At 35.9% G+C, this 17,154-nt stretch overlaps 1 protein-coding gene and 1 non-coding gene across 2 annotated transcripts in view; one reads left to right on the forward strand and one right to left on the reverse strand.

Annotated features, from left to right (window-relative positions):
* ANTXR2 (ANTXR cell adhesion molecule 2) overlaps window positions 1-17,154 on the reverse strand; it is a 159,222-nt gene that overhangs the window by 132,550 nt on the left and 9,518 nt on the right. The window contains exons 4-7 of the mRNA XM_041757981.1: window positions 8,141-8,222; window positions 7,499-7,606; window positions 7,316-7,384; window positions 6,463-6,543 (exon numbers count right to left, since the gene is read on the reverse strand). Coding sequence (XP_041613915.1) covers window positions 6,463-6,543; window positions 7,316-7,384; window positions 7,499-7,606; window positions 8,141-8,222 — 340 coding nt within the window. The remainder of the gene's footprint in view (window positions 1-6,462; window positions 6,544-7,315; window positions 7,385-7,498; window positions 7,607-8,140; window positions 8,223-17,154) is intronic.
* LOC121493952 lies at window positions 4,126-4,232 on the forward strand. Its single transcript, XR_005988602.1, has one exon. It is a non-coding gene; the product is annotated as a U6 spliceosomal RNA (small nuclear RNA).

The following is a 17,154-nucleotide window of genomic DNA, read 5'->3' on the forward strand; positions in this document are numbered from 1 at the left end:
CATTAAAACATAATGTAGACACCTTTCTTAGAAACTTTCCAAAAAAAAAAAAAGGAGAGAGAGAAAACAACAACAAAAATAGACATTACTGAGAAAAACAATTTGGTGCAAAGTTCAGATGAAGCTTACATTTCCAGCACTTAGAATGAAGTTCTTTTTTGAAATGTATATTTCACTTTTTTCCCTTTATAAACAATCTATTTCAGTTTTATTTAAATTTGCTACATGTATGAGTGATCGTCCCCTCCTATTTATGCTCCTCTATTTCCCCATTAGATATTTAAAAATTCTGGCACTGGCTGCCATCACCTAGGATATAGTGTTCTTAATTCTTTTGGATCAGAGTTATTTATAAAACCAGTTTCACAATGGATTCATCTCTTCTGCTTAATACTTCTGAGGTACTGTATCAAAAAACAATTGTGCAAGTAATTGCAGAGTACAACATCCCAAGGTCTTGATTTTAGGAGGAAAAAAGAGAGAGGGAGGTTTTCCACATAGTATTTTTATTTTTATTCTTTCCATGTTATTCACCAATCTGTGGTTTTGTTTTATTTTGAATGCTACCATCCACACAGCACTGCCTAATGAAACACTGAACCACATGGTATTCACATGTCAGTCTGACTAGTTCAAATAAAATTTCATTTTCTTTCTTTTTTTTTAAGATTTATTTATTTATTTATGATAGACAGAGAGAGAGAGAGAGGCATAGACACAGGAGGAGGAAGAAGCAGGCTCCATGCCGGGAGCCAGACACGGGACTCGATCCTGGGACTCCAGGATCACGTCCTGGGCCAAAGGCAGGCGCTAAACCGCTGAGCCACCCAGGGATCCCCTAAAATTTCATTTTCAAACAAAAGCCTTGCAATCACCTTTCCAAGAAACCAAAAATAATTGTTTAGCATTTTAAGACATTAAAGATAATCTAACGTGGATAATAGAAGAATTATATCCTGTGTTTGCGGGCAATGGGACAGGAGAAAACACAAGAAGAGGAACAATGAGTCAATTCTGAAGTTTTCTGACTTGAACATTTCCAGGGACTTCACATCCCTAACGGACATTCCCCACAGGGACTTGCCAGCCCCAATTCAATGTCTCCCTCAGCCCTTCTGCCCGATCCCACCGAGTCCTCTAGCACTCCGGCACCCTCTGTAAAACAGATCGCCCCCTCCCTGCTTCCAGTTATTCAGAGGAGTCGGAGCAAAATGCCCAAGTTCCATTTGACTCCCTGCCCTGTCCTTTTCATCTCATATCCAGTGATCTCTCAGGTTCTATGAACTTTTCAAGGTCTCCCAAATCCACCTTCTTATTTCCAGTTTCACCGCCATCACAATAATAACAGCAGCTAATATTTTCCAGAGCCGTCAGAGCCTGGCTCAGCAAGAGAAACGTTTTATCCCTGGAGGCTCTGCCCCACCCTGTTCCTAACATGATTCTGACCAGGGCAGAGAGTTTATTACGTTTTCCTTGTGATCCTTAACCCAGTTTTACTGGGAATCTAGAACCTAGAATCCCAATACCTAAAATAAGCCCCAAGGAGCTATAGTCCATTAAGATGTGGTTTCCCCCTTAACAACTAAGTCTCTATCCCAACAAGAACCATAGCTCTTTTCTAAATGCAGGTTCCTGAAATTCTACATAGTGTTTGCCACGGTAATACTGAATCTGCTTTCCCAGTTGTTGGCTGGGCCCAAGCCCTAAGGCCTGAGGATTCGGAACTAGGGCACAGTCAAGTATTTGATTTTGGTTAGCTACACCATCTAGACATCCTTGTAGTTATGCCCACTTGTTAGATCTGATCCTCCCATGTATCCATGCCATGTCCTTTTAGACCTAAGTCATTGATTACTTAGAAATCCGGCCATCTCTCTCAGTGGATTGCCCTGCAGAAAGATCAAATACCTCATCATACATGGTCCCAACTTCCTGACATTCGTAGCTTCCCAGCAAATGTTTTCAAGCCCAGCCCTTCTGAGTTAGACTGTTCTTTTTTTTTTTTTTAGAGTGTTAGACTGTTCTTAATCATGATCTCATTTATTTCACAAAACAATCCAATGAAATAGAATAGAACTGTCCCCATTTGACTCAATGAGAATCTTAAACTTGGAGAGATTACATGGTATAAAGTACAAACATCACAGAGCTAGGCAGTGGCAGAGTTGGAACTCACACTCAGCTCTTCCTATTCCCAATTTCATACTGTCGTTCACTGTATTAGGTTTCTTTTCACCATGTCTCTCACAAGGACTATTGCAAGAGACTTATGACACACCTTTCCATCTTCCAAATTATCCTATGTATTCCCACAAGAATATTCTTCCTGATCATTCTCAGCTATCATATAAATCTCATCCCTCTGATGCTTTTCCATCCTTCTCTGAGTACTTAGGAAACACATGCCAATTCCCCCATTCAAACATTTGAAAGTTTCCATAATCTGGATCCAGGCCACTTGTCAAGGTCTATCCCTCGTATTCCTCCATAATCCAAGCCAGGCCACACTCCCTCCTATGCCTCAGCCACTCAGCCCAGGCTCTTTCTGAAGTTCTATGTTCCTTGTTTCCAATTTACTCCAATTGTCAGAGCACAGTTCAAACTGCACCATCAAAAGTCTCCCATGACTTCATATATCCACACTTATCCCATCCTTCTGTTAACTTGACTCTCACCATATTGGCATCTTCACACAAACTGCAAGGTAGGATTCCTCTCTGTCACCCAGAGTCACTCGTCACTCCCTGAACTTCCTGGCTTCATTTTATCCCCACAATTTATAACTCTTGTAGTGACCACTATATTCCAACCCTCAAGTCATCACTATTTTCAAGCTCCTTTAGAACAGAGAATTTGTCTTATTTAAGTTTACCTCCTCTCTTGCAAGCTTAACGTAGTGCCCGAGGCATGGTTAGAGCTCAATAAATGAGTGGATGAAAGAATAAGGCAGATAATGGATGTAGGGGGAAGGAAGGTGAAAAAGAGGAAAAGTTTTTCACCAGCACCTACTTGATCTAATAATGAATTTTAAACTTTCATATTCCTAATTAAGACTGGAGAGTAAACCAATATTCCCAAAAGTGTTACATATCATGTTTGCCTGGACAGAAATCCAAACATTTTGAAATGTCCCATTTCATTCCAAATCAAAATAAAATGTGAAAATGATTTTCTGAATCAAATAAATTTTACAGAAGGTATTAAATTGTTAACATGTAAAATGTTCATAACAAAGGCCTTTTCAGTCACTCACGTTTGAAGTTATAAAGATAGAACTGCTATAGTGTTATTTTTATTTTAATTACAATGAAGGAAGATTCCAAAATGAAACTCCTAACCTTGCTGACTAAGAAGTTGATTTTGAAAAAAATGTGATTTACAGTATGAGCACCAGACCATCTAGGTCACTGGATTTTTGTGCCCAGTGGAGGGAGAAAAAAGAAAACAAGAGTATCAGCTTACATTTTTTTCTAATTAAAGATTAATTCATTTGACAATAAGGTCAGATATATTTGAACAATCTCTAACAAAATAATAATAATAATAATAATAATAATAATAATAATAATCTCTCTCTCAATTTAGCAAATATTTTGCCTTCAAAGTATCAGACATCTGAAAGACTTAAATTTTCTGATAATTTACATTTGCTTAGCATTGCATAAATCTATTCCACAGTACAATTTTCTCCACTAGTTTGTTAAATCAAAAATAAATGGATAGTCTCTTCCTCTCTGCCCTTACCCTGAAAAATATAGAGGATATTTGTTTTAAATACCAAATATAATGTTTTAAAGATAAGATGGTACTTTTGTAAGTATCAGGTGCAATTCAAATTTAAGGCAGAATTATAGCTTTTGTGTATTATCACACATGGAGCAAACTCTGCCTTGAAGAGACATAAAGTGCTTGAATTGCCTTAAACTTCTATAAAGTAAGCAAAAATCCCAAGCTACCATCACGTCAATAAAAATCTCAACCATTAGTGAGATCAACTTAGGTTGTAATGATTTCATTCGTCTACCTGTCAACTCTGCCATGTTACTACTTCCCGGATTCCCTGAGGATAATTTACTCCTCCTTTTTTGACAGAAAAGCAGAAGTTTAACTATATTAGAATGAACAGTGCTCTCTTCGGCAGCACGTATACTAAAATTGAAACGATACAGAGAAGATTAGCACGGCCCCTGCACAAGGATGACACACAAATTCATGAAGCGTTCCATATTTTTTATCAAACTCAAAACCCAAGAAACAAACAATCCAATCATGAAATGGGCAGGGGACATGAACAGACATTTCTCCAAAGAAGATCTCCACATGGCCAACAAGCACATGAGAAAATGCTCTGCATCCCTTGCCATCGGGGAAATACAAATCAAAACCACAATGAGATACCACCTCACACCAGTGAGAATGGGGAAAATTAACAAGACAGGAAACAACAAATGTTGGACAGGATGTGGAGAAAGGGGAACCTCTTGCACTGTTGGTGGGAATGCGAACTGGTACAGCCACTCTTCCTCAAAGAGTTAAAAATAGAGCTACCCTACTACCCAGCAATTGCATTACTGGGGATTTACCCCAAAGATACAGATGCAGTGAAAGACTGAGACACCTGCACCCCAGTGCTCATAGCAGCAATGTCACAATAGCCAAACTGTGGAAGGAGCCTCGGTGTCCATCGAAAGATGAATGGATAAAGAAGATGTGGTCTATATATACAGGAATATTACTCAGTCATCAGAAAGGACCAATACCCACCATTTGCTTCAACGTGGATGGAACTAGAAGGTATTATGCTGAGTGATAGAAGTCAGAGAAGGACAATCATCATATGGTTTCACTCATACATGGAATATAAGAAATCGTGAAAAGGATTATAAGGGAAAGGAGGAGAACTGAGTGGGGAAAAATTAGAGAGGGAGAAAAGCCATGAGAGACTCCTAACTCTGGGAAATGAACAAAGGGTTGTGGAAGGGGAGGTGGGGGGGGATGGGGTAACTGGATGACGGGCAATGAGGAGGGCACATGGTGGGTGAGCGCTGGGTGTTATACTACATGTTGGCAAATTGAATTTAAATTTTAAAAATGTAAAAAAAGAAAAAAAAAAAAAAAGAATGAACTCTATACCCATTGGTATAGTATTCCAAAGGGAATAACCCAGAGAAGTCTCCTCTCCTCCCCACTATAATTATAAAAATAATTGCAAATCCCCAAAAACAATAAATTCTATTTAAAATACAATCCAATGGTTTGTTTATTTTCAGGATCAAATTATGCTCCCTTCTGCATTGTCCATCCATTTTCCTGTATTTTAAACCAAATCACAGAGTATTTACCTTGAATCCAAATATAAATCCATAGAAATATTCATAAAAATATGAATACAAATATTTCCTATTTTTTACATTGCAATTTTTTCCAAATACTAAACATAATTAAACTCCTAAAATAATAAAATTTCCGTTCCATTCTGTATTTACATTCGGCCTGTCCACTAGAAGTACTGATATGTAATAGAACCAAATCATATTTTTTTCTTCGAAAAGCTCCATGAATTAGGGGGAAAAAACCTACATGCTACTTAAAAACAAAACCAACCAATCTCACTGTTTCTGAAAAACACAATCTTTAAAAAGAAATTTTAAATGTACAAAGATATTGAGACTTATTTTTTCCTTCAGTTAATACCTAAAGATTAAAGGGAAAGCTTTGGCTTAGAGAATATATATTATTCACTTCCATTTTAGGATGGTGTTTACCAAAATATCATAAATACTTAATAGCAACTGTTCCTAGTGCTTCTAGAAAAAGGCAGTAAAATGAAACATAAACCTCAGCTTTGAAAGCCTAGGAGTTTTGCTTTGCATTTCATCATCATACTTCCCCTTACCTTCTTTAGGGGTGCCCCGAGTCTAACAATCATCAGAGAGAGTGCAACTGAATTCCAAACAGAAATATTATGAGCTCCAGTGAAACTATTAATCATTAAAATGGAAAGAACAACAGCAGTCAAATACTCAGCCACTGTGCAAGGTGTCTGCTTGATAGCTAAGAAACGCCATTTTTGGAAGAGGGAGAAATCACACATTCCAATCCAAATTTTTATTTTATACTTCTTCTCTAAAGCCTATAAAACTTTCAAGATATCAAGACAGGAACTCCACGCTCAAACGGTAGAAGTGTCAAAGACTGTTTATGAAGATCCTAAACTTGAAATCTCAAACCCAAGCTCACAAAATCAAATTTACAAGAATTAATACCAACCATTAATACAAACAAAATCCAGACAAAATCCAGATCTTTAGAATTAAGCCATGTTCTCAATACCAAACAAACCTCCTTCTTAATCTCTTTCTTCAAGATAATGATCACCTGAAGGTATATCAAGATTACTTCATATGTTTTAAAATGTATCTAAAATCGTTAAGCCTTTCTTACTCCCAGAAAAATACTCACAGAATTAATTATTCCTTTAAGAGCTTGAAATCCACCCTTGACAGGAAAAACTTGTTCCTTGGAATCAGCAATTCTTTCCAGCTTTAGAAAAACGAGGAACATTCAATTAACGGGTAGTTGAGACATACATTTTATACACTTCATTATGTTTCAGTTATGTTCATCTGGAAAATTACACCACAGGATTAATTCACCAGTGTAGTCTGTCAGGAATTGAAGGAAATGGCACTAGTGTTATTCTAAATGTATCACAGTGAAATGAATCAGCCACAACCCCTTTACACTGGCCTCAAGTTTGAATCTCAAAGCACTGCAGAGCTCTACTAGCCAAAATGTCATAAGACACAGAAATCTTAGTTATGTTCAACCAAAAATTTAAATGTGAGACCATCTAGTGAGCAGGGGAAAAAAATTAATATATAAACCTCCAAAAATTATGAAAAAATTGGGGTTTTGGAATGAAAACTATTAAAAATTTCCTCTAAACAGATTTCCCAAATCCCTGCACTAAGTGTCAAGTTTTAAATCAAACTAAAACACCTACATAAGACTGTCATAATAATCTTGTCCATTGAGTTCAAAAAGGAGTATTCATATTATTTTAGTCCAAATATGTGACCATAATATTACTTCCTCTGAACCAAATGAATATTCAGGAAATTTTAGAGTGTTGTTTTCAGCAATGAAACCTCTCAAAATCAGACATAATTGATGCAGAGTTCAAAATAATTTTATAAAAAATCTTTAGTAACAGATTAGTGTCACAGTAGGTCATCAGTGAAAAGAATTTGATAAAATACCCTTAAGATGATGATGTAATTTAGATTAAGGTTTGCAGATCCGCTGTACTCACCTGAGCTTGTTCAAAGTCAAGGACACCAACACAATAAACTCTAGCCCCAAATGACCTGGATATCTTTGCCTATGGAGGGGGGTGCAGAGAGAGGGGTGCATTATTCCAATATCGGGCTATGAATACAGAGACACACAGCAAAGTACACCAGGGTATAATGAACAGTTTCAGTTCAACACTCACCTCTTTCTCTGCATATGATGGCACCAGACCGTCCAACTTACCATCTGTCAGAGCAATTATGATGCTGGAGGTTTTTAAGCCTCCTGCTTTCTGAATTTGTTCATTTGCCTGAAAATGAAGAATAATTATCTCACTAACAATTTCATCTTAACTTTTAACCAGCATGTTTCATCAAGCTGAATGTATGAGTCTGACAAAATCAAAATATTACAGACTGGCTTTGAAAACAGGGTATTTTGACTATATGTTGGCAAATTGAATTTAAATAAAATATTAAAAAATAAAAAATAAAATAAAAAAGAGTATTTTGTGTTAGCTATTTTATTTGAAATATGCATATATTCACATTATAGAGCAGTTACAATTGGGTGTAACGAATATAAATTTTAAGCCTTGATTGACTAGTCTGAAAATAAGCACACAGAAAATGAAAAATTCCTTAAAAAGCCAAATGCTATCCAATTTTTTTCTTATCACCATGGTAAATCAGTCTCCTCCTTAGAACAACTAAAAGCATTTAAAAAAATTTTTTAAAGATAAACCTGTAATGAGATATTGGAGTTTTACTAGAGAGTTACAGTTTTTTGCATTCCAGAATAAGGAAACATTCTCTGCCATACTTACAAATGTTAAAGAACTTACTAGCTTTAGTCCTTCGTGGATGTATGTCTCTCCTACTGGACTAACATGTTTTAAATCCTCTAAGCCTTTACTGATTTTGCTTCTGAAAAATAATGAAAATTAAACGAAAGAAAAATAAGCAAAGATTACAATAAGTGTTTATCAAAAAACATGGCAGGGTTACAATTAAAGTTTCTTCAGGAAGAGGAAAGAACATGAGCTTTGAGGATAGATAACTTCTCATACTTTTTGCTATTTTAATAAATAAGAGCACTCATATTTTAAATACAACAAATAAAAGTATTATTTTATTTGACAATATGAAATATCTTGGAAAAATCTAAGTATATTCTAGACATTTTGAGCTGAGAACAGATAACTTCTATCATATTGGTTTGACTAAATGCTAGGGAGTGAAACATTTTCCTTCATCCAAAACAAACAACGGTTGCTTAGGTCAGCTTAAATGAAAAAGTATTTCTGAAGCACACACCCACTTCCCTATAAGCTGGAAATTTACTTTGTTATTTGTAAATTTCTAAAGCATATTACTTAACCCCAACTTATAGAAATTCAGTTTCTACTTTGTGTTTCCCAGAGTCACATGTCTCAGAAATTTAGTCACTTTTGTAGCATCTTCTCCTCCATGCAGACACCAACTCATTCTCTTGAATATTGTAACTACAATGTACTAGCACATTTTTGATGAACAAATGAAAGAATTAATGGATGGATGGTCATGGATTCTTGAAACAGGCAATATGAATAAAAAACTTGAAAAACTATAGAATAATCTTTTTCATCATGACCAATTAGTGTCTCAATGCAGTATATCCAAATGAAGTATGAATACATTATTAAAAGCTATTTTGGGGACACCTGGGTGGCTCAGTTGCTTAAGCATCTGCCTTCAGCTCAGGTCATGATCCCAGAGTCCTGAGATCAAGTTCTGCATCAGGCTCCTTGCTTAGCGGGGAGCCTGCTTCTCACTCTACCTGCTGCTCCTCCTGTTTGTGGTCTTTCTCTCTCTAATAAGTAAATGAAATCTTTAAAAAAAAATCTATTTTGTGTGTATTAAGTAAAATAAGACCTATTTTTCAGGTTTTTTTAAATATAGGTTCCAAAGAACCCTTGAAAAATAAAGAAACCATAAGAATAATATGAGATAAATACAATAATGTTGCAAAAACAATCCAAACTAAACTCAGAATTTCATTTTCAATTTTTAAATTTAAAGGATCAGAAGAGAGATCTTAATATACTGTTTATAGAATTTTAATTTTTAAAAAGAAGCAAAGAAAAATACCTTTCTTTTTTTATTATTTTTTTATTTTTAGTGAGACAGAAAGAGCATGCTCCAGCAGAGAGAGAGGCAGAGAGAAAGAGAAACAGAAAGTGAGAGAGAATCTCAAGCAGGCTCCACACTCAGTGCATGTGGAGCCCGACATAGGGCTCAATCCCACATCCCTGAGATCACGACCCCAGCCAAAATCAAGAGTCAGACGCTGGACCAACTAAGCCACTCAGGCACCTCAAGAAAAATACCTTTCTTTTTTTTCTTTTTTTTTTTTTCTTTTTTTTTTTTTTTATTTATGATAGTCACAGAGAGAGAGAGAGAGGCAGAGACACAAGCAGAGGGAGAAGCAGGCTCCATGCACCGGGAGCCCAACGTGGGATTCTATCCTGGGTCTCCAGGATCACGCCCTGGGCCAAAGACAGGCGCCAAACCGCTGCGCCACCCAGGGATCCCAAGAAAAATACCTTTCTAAATAAAAAAGTCCTGCAATGGTAAACTGAAATATAATGTTTTAAATAAAACATGAAGTGCACCCACATTACTAACAGTGATAGATGAAACATTAATCACAAAAAGTAGATTATCTGATTATCAAGGAACTTACTAGAGTCATACATAAAAGGTCATATATATATATATATATATACACACACACACACACACACACACACCATACACTATTAAAATAAAATTATATACATATAACATATACCACACACCATTAAAACGTATGTCCCAAACAGTAAAAAAAAAAAAAAGTTTCATCGAGCTGCAATGTTGTATTTTGAACACTTGAAATAAATGAATCATCCACCAGAGCTTCACTCATGTTTTAAAAGTAACTTACTGATTATATGTTGATGCTGTAATGAAAATTAGTATCAGACAAGTTTTCCATCTCAAGGAGTTTCCCAAAAAAAGAAGACAACTTTCAAAGTATGACCTAATCCTCTTTTTTCCTGACTCAGTCATCTCTACCAATCCACACTGTTTCCTTTAATACTTGGTCTAGAATCAGCCTATTCTGAACCTGTCTTTGACTTTATTACACTCTTTTTTCTAAGGTGTCCCAAACACATCCATGATCAACTTCTACTACAATGAATAATTTTGTCTCAAATTTATACCTTAAAATAATGTAACTGATTTAATTTAGTGTTTCACTTCTCAACTAGACTGGAAGTTTAGAGTGGACTATCACCCTGTCTATCATTTATGATGTATCCTCCTACTCTGCGCTTATTACTTAAATAATGCCTTTAACAAAGTAAGTGTTCAATAAACTTTTCAATCTACCATAGGAAAGAAATTCACAGATGATGAACTAAATTACCTACTTTATAAGTTTGTTTTATCTAAATATTTATATTTAGTATCTACAGACAAAACTTGAAACTGATTCTGTCTGAATGCAGACAAAAACCAAATATTTGGTACTTCCAAGAAATGAGTGGCAGCGTGTCCTCAAGCATTAATGTTTGCTGCCAAAAGGGAAATGAAAAGACAACTGAAATTCAAGTTCACACAACAAATAGATTTTGCATGGTAAGCTGCCTTCTCCATTCAGTTCAGATTCACCTCACCATTTAATTTCTTCTAAGACCCAGACAATAGGACTCCAAGCTACAAGAACTTGCCGGACGTGGAATTCAGAATTGTTTTTGGAAGGTAAGACTCAACTAGCTTATTTCATTGGGAGAAGTAACACTGTCCCTGGCTTTTCTATCCATGACAATACCTGACACCATAATATTCTAAGTAGCACTGAATTCCATCATTACTTTTGCAGCTGCATCATCACTGGAGGAAAAGTGTTTCTTGCCAACAGTCAATAACATCAACACACATGAGCTCTGGTCTTATCTCCTTCCAGTATTACTACACAGTCTGTCAGCCTCCACCAAGTGTCATTTTAGGGGAAATAAAAGCCATAACAAGACAGGGCAGATCTCAGGCCTTCAAAAGATCCCAAGCAACTAAAAGTAAGTTCTAAGTTTGTCTACTAGTAAACAGCTAACTGGGGGAAGGCAAAATGATGTCATAGGTTAAAAAGAGAACTCATCCATCTATACTATGACTTAAAGAAACCTCTAAAAAAAAAAAAAAAGCAAGTAGGGAATGACAAAAACAAAAGAAAAACTGCACATGTTATAAAGCTCAAATCCAACAACATCTTAGATCAACCTCACCAAGTTTGGTTTTAACGTTGTCTTCAGCTACAGGAATAGTGATATTGAAACTACTTTGGTATTTGTTGTGAAGCTGTAGTCAAGGGTGCTGCTATCACAACACAAAATGTCCCCTCTCAGGTCTTGTGGCAGAAGTTTCTCATCATCCCTGAGTAATCACTATACACTTCCTCCTGCTAGCTACAAGTATGTAAACCATTTCTTGCCCTAACTATTGGGAAGCCCACAGCAAATTTCTTACTCATTCACAAAATTCTAAGTTCCTATGGTTATCATATTGCTACATCCTCTTTTCTAAGATCTTAACTTTTCTTTTTATGTTATTATCTTTCTGCAATGTTATTATGTTCAGCTTCAAATACTTTTTGGAAAGAGGCAAAATGAAACAAATAAAATGGGATAAACCTGATTCTTTTTGTTGAGAATGAGTGGGCTAAAATCTATCAACTCTTTCTTTTTTTATTTCATGATTATATTGATCAGAGAAAGGCAAAAACATACTGATTCTTTTTTTAATCTATAAAATAACACTTTATGCTCTGTTAGTACCTGTCAAATTTCTCTGCTGAGTAGGGGAAGGAAGAGAGATAAAAGGGAAGGGAAGGGAAGAGAAGGGAGGGGAGGGGTGGGAAAGAGAAGATGAGAGGAGAGGAGAGGAGAGGAGAGGAGAGGAGAGGAGAGGAGAGGAGAGGAGAGGAGAAGAGAAAGAGAAGAGAGAGAAGAGAAGAGAAGAGAAGAGAAGAGAAGAGAAGAGAAGAGAAGAGAAGAGAAGAGAAGAGAAGAGAAGAGAAGAGAAGAGAAGAGAAGAGAAGAGAAGAGAAGAGAAGAGAAGAGAAGAGAAGAGAAGAGGAGAGGAGAGGAGAGGAGAAGGAGAGAGAAGAGAAGAGAAGAGAAGAGAAGAGAAGAGAAGAGAAGAGAAGAGAAGAGAAGAGAAGAGAAGAGAAGAGGAGAGAAGAGGGCAACTACACTACCACATGCTGCACATCAATGGCTCTTCTCCATCCATTGAACACTTTGTATTTTGGAGGGTATTTATGATGTCATAACTAAAATAAGTATATATTGTAAATGGTAGCATAATAAAATGATTAGCAGAGAATTCTGACTTGCTCAACTAATACAATTAAGGCACAATTTTTTATTTTAAGTACCTTCTGCTTATAACTAAGGATATTATGTTTATACACATAATTATATGTGTTTATACACATAATTATATTATCTGTATAGCATTTGAACTTTCCAACAGACAACATCTTAACTAATCACATTTCTGTTTTGGCCATCTATTGCTGCCTAATAAACTACCCTAAAATTAGTGGTGCAAACCACTAATTTTATTATTATTTTTTATGATACTGTGCATTGATGGGCAGTTCTTATGTTTCACACATTGTCAGCTGAGAAGGAGGAATGGCTAGAAAGGTTGAAATGACCTCACTCACATGGTTGGCAAGTTGGCACTGGTGCTGGCTACTGCAGAGGAGCACAGCTAGGACTGTTGACTGTAGTCTTCATTCTCTTCCAGATGGCTTTTCCACATGGCTGGGTTGGTTTCCCTCCTACCATGATGGTCTCAGGGTAATCAAAGTTTTTATATGCCAGCTGGCTACTGAGAGCACAAGAAAGAAAACTCCCATGCCTTATTAAGGCTTAGACCTGGAACTGGCACTCTTCTACATTTATGTATGCTATATTCTATCAGTTAAAGTAAGCCATGGGCCCAGCCCAGAGTTTTTAAATTATATATTTAAATAAGTGTATAAGTTTAATTTATAGACTTAAATATATTTAAGTATATATACATATATTTTTATATGTAGTGTGTATATATATATATATCTGTCTATTCTGTATACATATATATAGAGAGAATATATATACACACATACATCTTTATATGTATTCTGTGCTTAACTGGAGGCCACAGAACAATCTACGACAAAAGCTAAAAAACTGCATTATTATCTATGCTACCAAAAGCCAATTAATACAAGTACATTAGTGCATGAGCATAAATGTTATAGAAACTTGTATCATAGGTCAATTCCATCCTTTGTCCTCAAGAGATTTTTTTTTTAATTTTTATTTATTTATGATAGGAACACAGTGAGAGAGAGAGGCAGAGACACAGGCAGAGGGAGAAGCAGGCTCCATGCACCGGGAGCCTAACGTGGGATTCGATCCCGGATCTCCAGGATCGCGCCCTGGGCCAAAGGCAGGCGCCAAACCGCTGCGCCACCCAGGGATCCTCAAGAGATTATTAATCCTCAAGAGATTATTAATCCTCAAGAGATTATTAATCAGGAACATTAGTTCTTGAAACAAACAGTAACTGCAAATAAAATGTAGCAATACACAGTAATTTTGTAATGATCAGCCAGTTACATAATTAAATGTTTTTAAGAAGGTAAAAAACTTAGTGCATTGAAATATGAAACAAAACAATGCTCTCAAGATGTTATTTTGCATCTATACAAATATACTAATCATTTATAATCTATTTAGCACTTTAGTACTTTACCAGAGCTACTGCTTACAAAGCATTTACCAAAGTGTCTGACACACAGTTAGTGCTCAATAAATTTCATCTGCCACTGTTATTATCTCCTTCCATTAATAAAACACAATGTTAAGCAAATTGACAAAATTAGAAAAAAATTATATGAGGGAAAATCTGTTCATTCATTCAAATATACCCACATTTCTATTTATTTATGTTATTATATACTACTATATTACATACTGTATAAAGGATAAATTGCAAAAAAGTAATTGCTCTCTACCAGCTCCTCAACTTAAAAAATGTTCGAAGTTTACAAGACAGTGAAGGAGTATCTTCTAAATGCAAACATTGCTAATACATTCTATTATCTTCGGAACTAACAGGTTTACCTATCTCTTATTATACTTGATATCAAAATGTACTTACTGTTTATTTAACATGTCACTCTAAGGCCAACATTGCCAATGTCTCTGTGGTCCAGAGTCTAGACCAATGAATCCATGGTCAAAAATACGTGCTTACAAAATGCTCTGCACTATCTGGGTTTTGCGAAAAAATTCCCTCCAGTTTAGTCTATGCTTACAAAATGTGGTACATGGATCACACCTGAAGTCCAACTGGCTGCATTCTGTATATTTTTTCACCCCACTTCCCCCATTCAATACCTATTGAGTCATGAGAAATTGACCTCTGCATTTTAACACTTCAGTGTGCCAGGTTGTCTCTCAGGTATGAGTAAACAATGTATTTAATTTCCTAGAATATAAAGCATATGTGGGACTGCATTGAAAGTTAACTATTAGCGGGATCCCTGGGTGGCGCAGCGGTTTGGTGCCTGCCTTTGGCCCAGGGCGCGATCCTGGAGACCCGGGATCGAATCCCACGTCAGGCTCCTGGTGCATGGAGCCTGCTTCTCCCTCTGCCTATGTCTCTGCCTCTCTCTCTCTGACTATCATAAATAAATAAATAAAAAATTAAAAAAAAAAAAAGAAAGTTAACTATTAGCATATCCATGACTAGAATCTGAGCTGCTATCTTGCCCAGACCTCTCAGAATTAGCACAAATGCGTTGCCAAAACTGACTTTTCTCAACAGGAGGAATCATTTCTCTAACAACAACAACAACAAAAAAAACTACATTCACTTCCTCTCACCACATCACTGTTTGTAAGAGAACAGCATAAATTTAGAGGAAGAATATGTCTTTGAATATGACAAATTCTGACTAATTGTGAAAAGTAGAGAAGGGGGAATACAGAAAGTCTGAGGCAATGCAGTAGTTAAGTGCTCACGCTCATGAGTCAATACCGTCTTAGTGAGATTCAGGATGGAATGGACCTTCATTTTTTAATTTCCACACACCTTGGATACTCCAATTTTATATCAACATTATTATTTGTGTCAGACACTTTGCTAAATGCTTTGTAAGCAATATATGTATAGATGCAAATAATATCTTGTGAATCCTGGCTCTAACTACTTAGCTGTGTGACTTCCAGCAAGTTTATTTGACCTCTCTAAACTACTGTTAGAATTCTGGCACATGAGAATGAAAATTATGATGGTGGTGTACACTGATAACCCGCAAATCCCTTTTCAACCTTAGACTCCTCCCCACATCAATTAGGCCTTCTCATGCATCAGATGCATTTAACCATCCCAACATTGCAATATGGTAGGAATGATTAGTGCCTTCTAACAGGCAAGAGAACTGGCCAGCAAGAAGTGAAATTACTTACACAAGGTCATAAAACTAGTATATAGCTTCCATGTCTACGTGACTCAACGTCCACTCCTGTGTTTTCATTTTAACAGGGAGCCTTCAGGATCTCCCGAGGTAACAACTGGAAATGTGTTATTCCTGAATACTTTCTATTTCCAACCCCTAAATTCCATTCTGACTCCAACATAGCTATCTCTGGCTAAAGAAACAGTAACTTTTTTTTTTGAGCATTTTTTTTTTTTTACAAGAATAATGTCGAAATAAAACTGGAATAGCCAAGGTGTATGGAAATTAAAAAATGAAGGTCCTCCCCATCCTGAATCTCACTGCTAAGACAGTATTGTCAACAATTTGTTGCTTATCTTTCAGACTTTTTTCCATACATTTATGATCTCACACACACAAACACTCACACACATACATCACAAAAACAGTTAAAGGTATTTTTTGTTTCTATTTTAGAAAAATAAAATCATACTTAGTGTTTTGCCACCTGTTTTTCTCGATTAATGTATCTGAGATATATTTTTATGTTAATATATACAGATTTTCCAATTTTTCTACTATCTACATAGTATCCCATTCTATACATTTTTTTCATTACATCACCTGAAATACATTTAGATTGAATATAATTTTCACTATTATGAACCATTACTGCAGTGTCCAATTTTGCATTTACCTATTTTTGCCCACCGGTGCTAGTATTTCAGTGGAACACAATTCTAAAAAGTAGAATCACTGATAGAAACCTTCTAAACTTTTACAGATCCTGCCAAGTTTCTGTGCAAAATTAATGAACCAATTTATAAGTTACCAATTCTTATGAAGGGCTGTTTTATCACAAGTAAACTTTTAATTCAGATTTTAAGGAATAAGAAAACTTTTCGGGACACCTGGGTGGCTCAGTGGTTGAGCATCTGCCTTTGGCTCAGGGCATGATCCCAGAGTCCCAGGATGGAGTCCCACATCGGGCTCCCTGCAGGGAGCCTGCTTCTCCCTCTACCTGTGTCTCTGCCTCTCTCTGTGTGTCTTTCATGAATAAATAAATAAAATCTTAAGAAAGAAAAAAAGAAACTTTTCAAATAATACAACTGTATATATTATCTAAATTTAATCAAATGACTTCTCTTTAATTTCCTGTAATTATACCTAAGAAATATTTTTTCCTAAGTAATTGATTATTGTGCTCAGGTCAAACAATTATATGACTTTTTCAATTTGGGGACAAATACGTTAAAAAGAGAGTTGGAAATATTTACAACTGATCTATAAGAGTGGGAAAGAAACTTAGCAAACCTAAGTCATCACTTCTGAAAG

This window comes from Vulpes lagopus, chromosome 6, assembly GCF_018345385.1.
Source record: "Vulpes lagopus strain Blue_001 chromosome 6, ASM1834538v1, whole genome shotgun sequence".
NCBI classification, from domain to species: Eukaryota; Metazoa; Chordata; class Mammalia; order Carnivora; family Canidae; genus Vulpes; species Vulpes lagopus.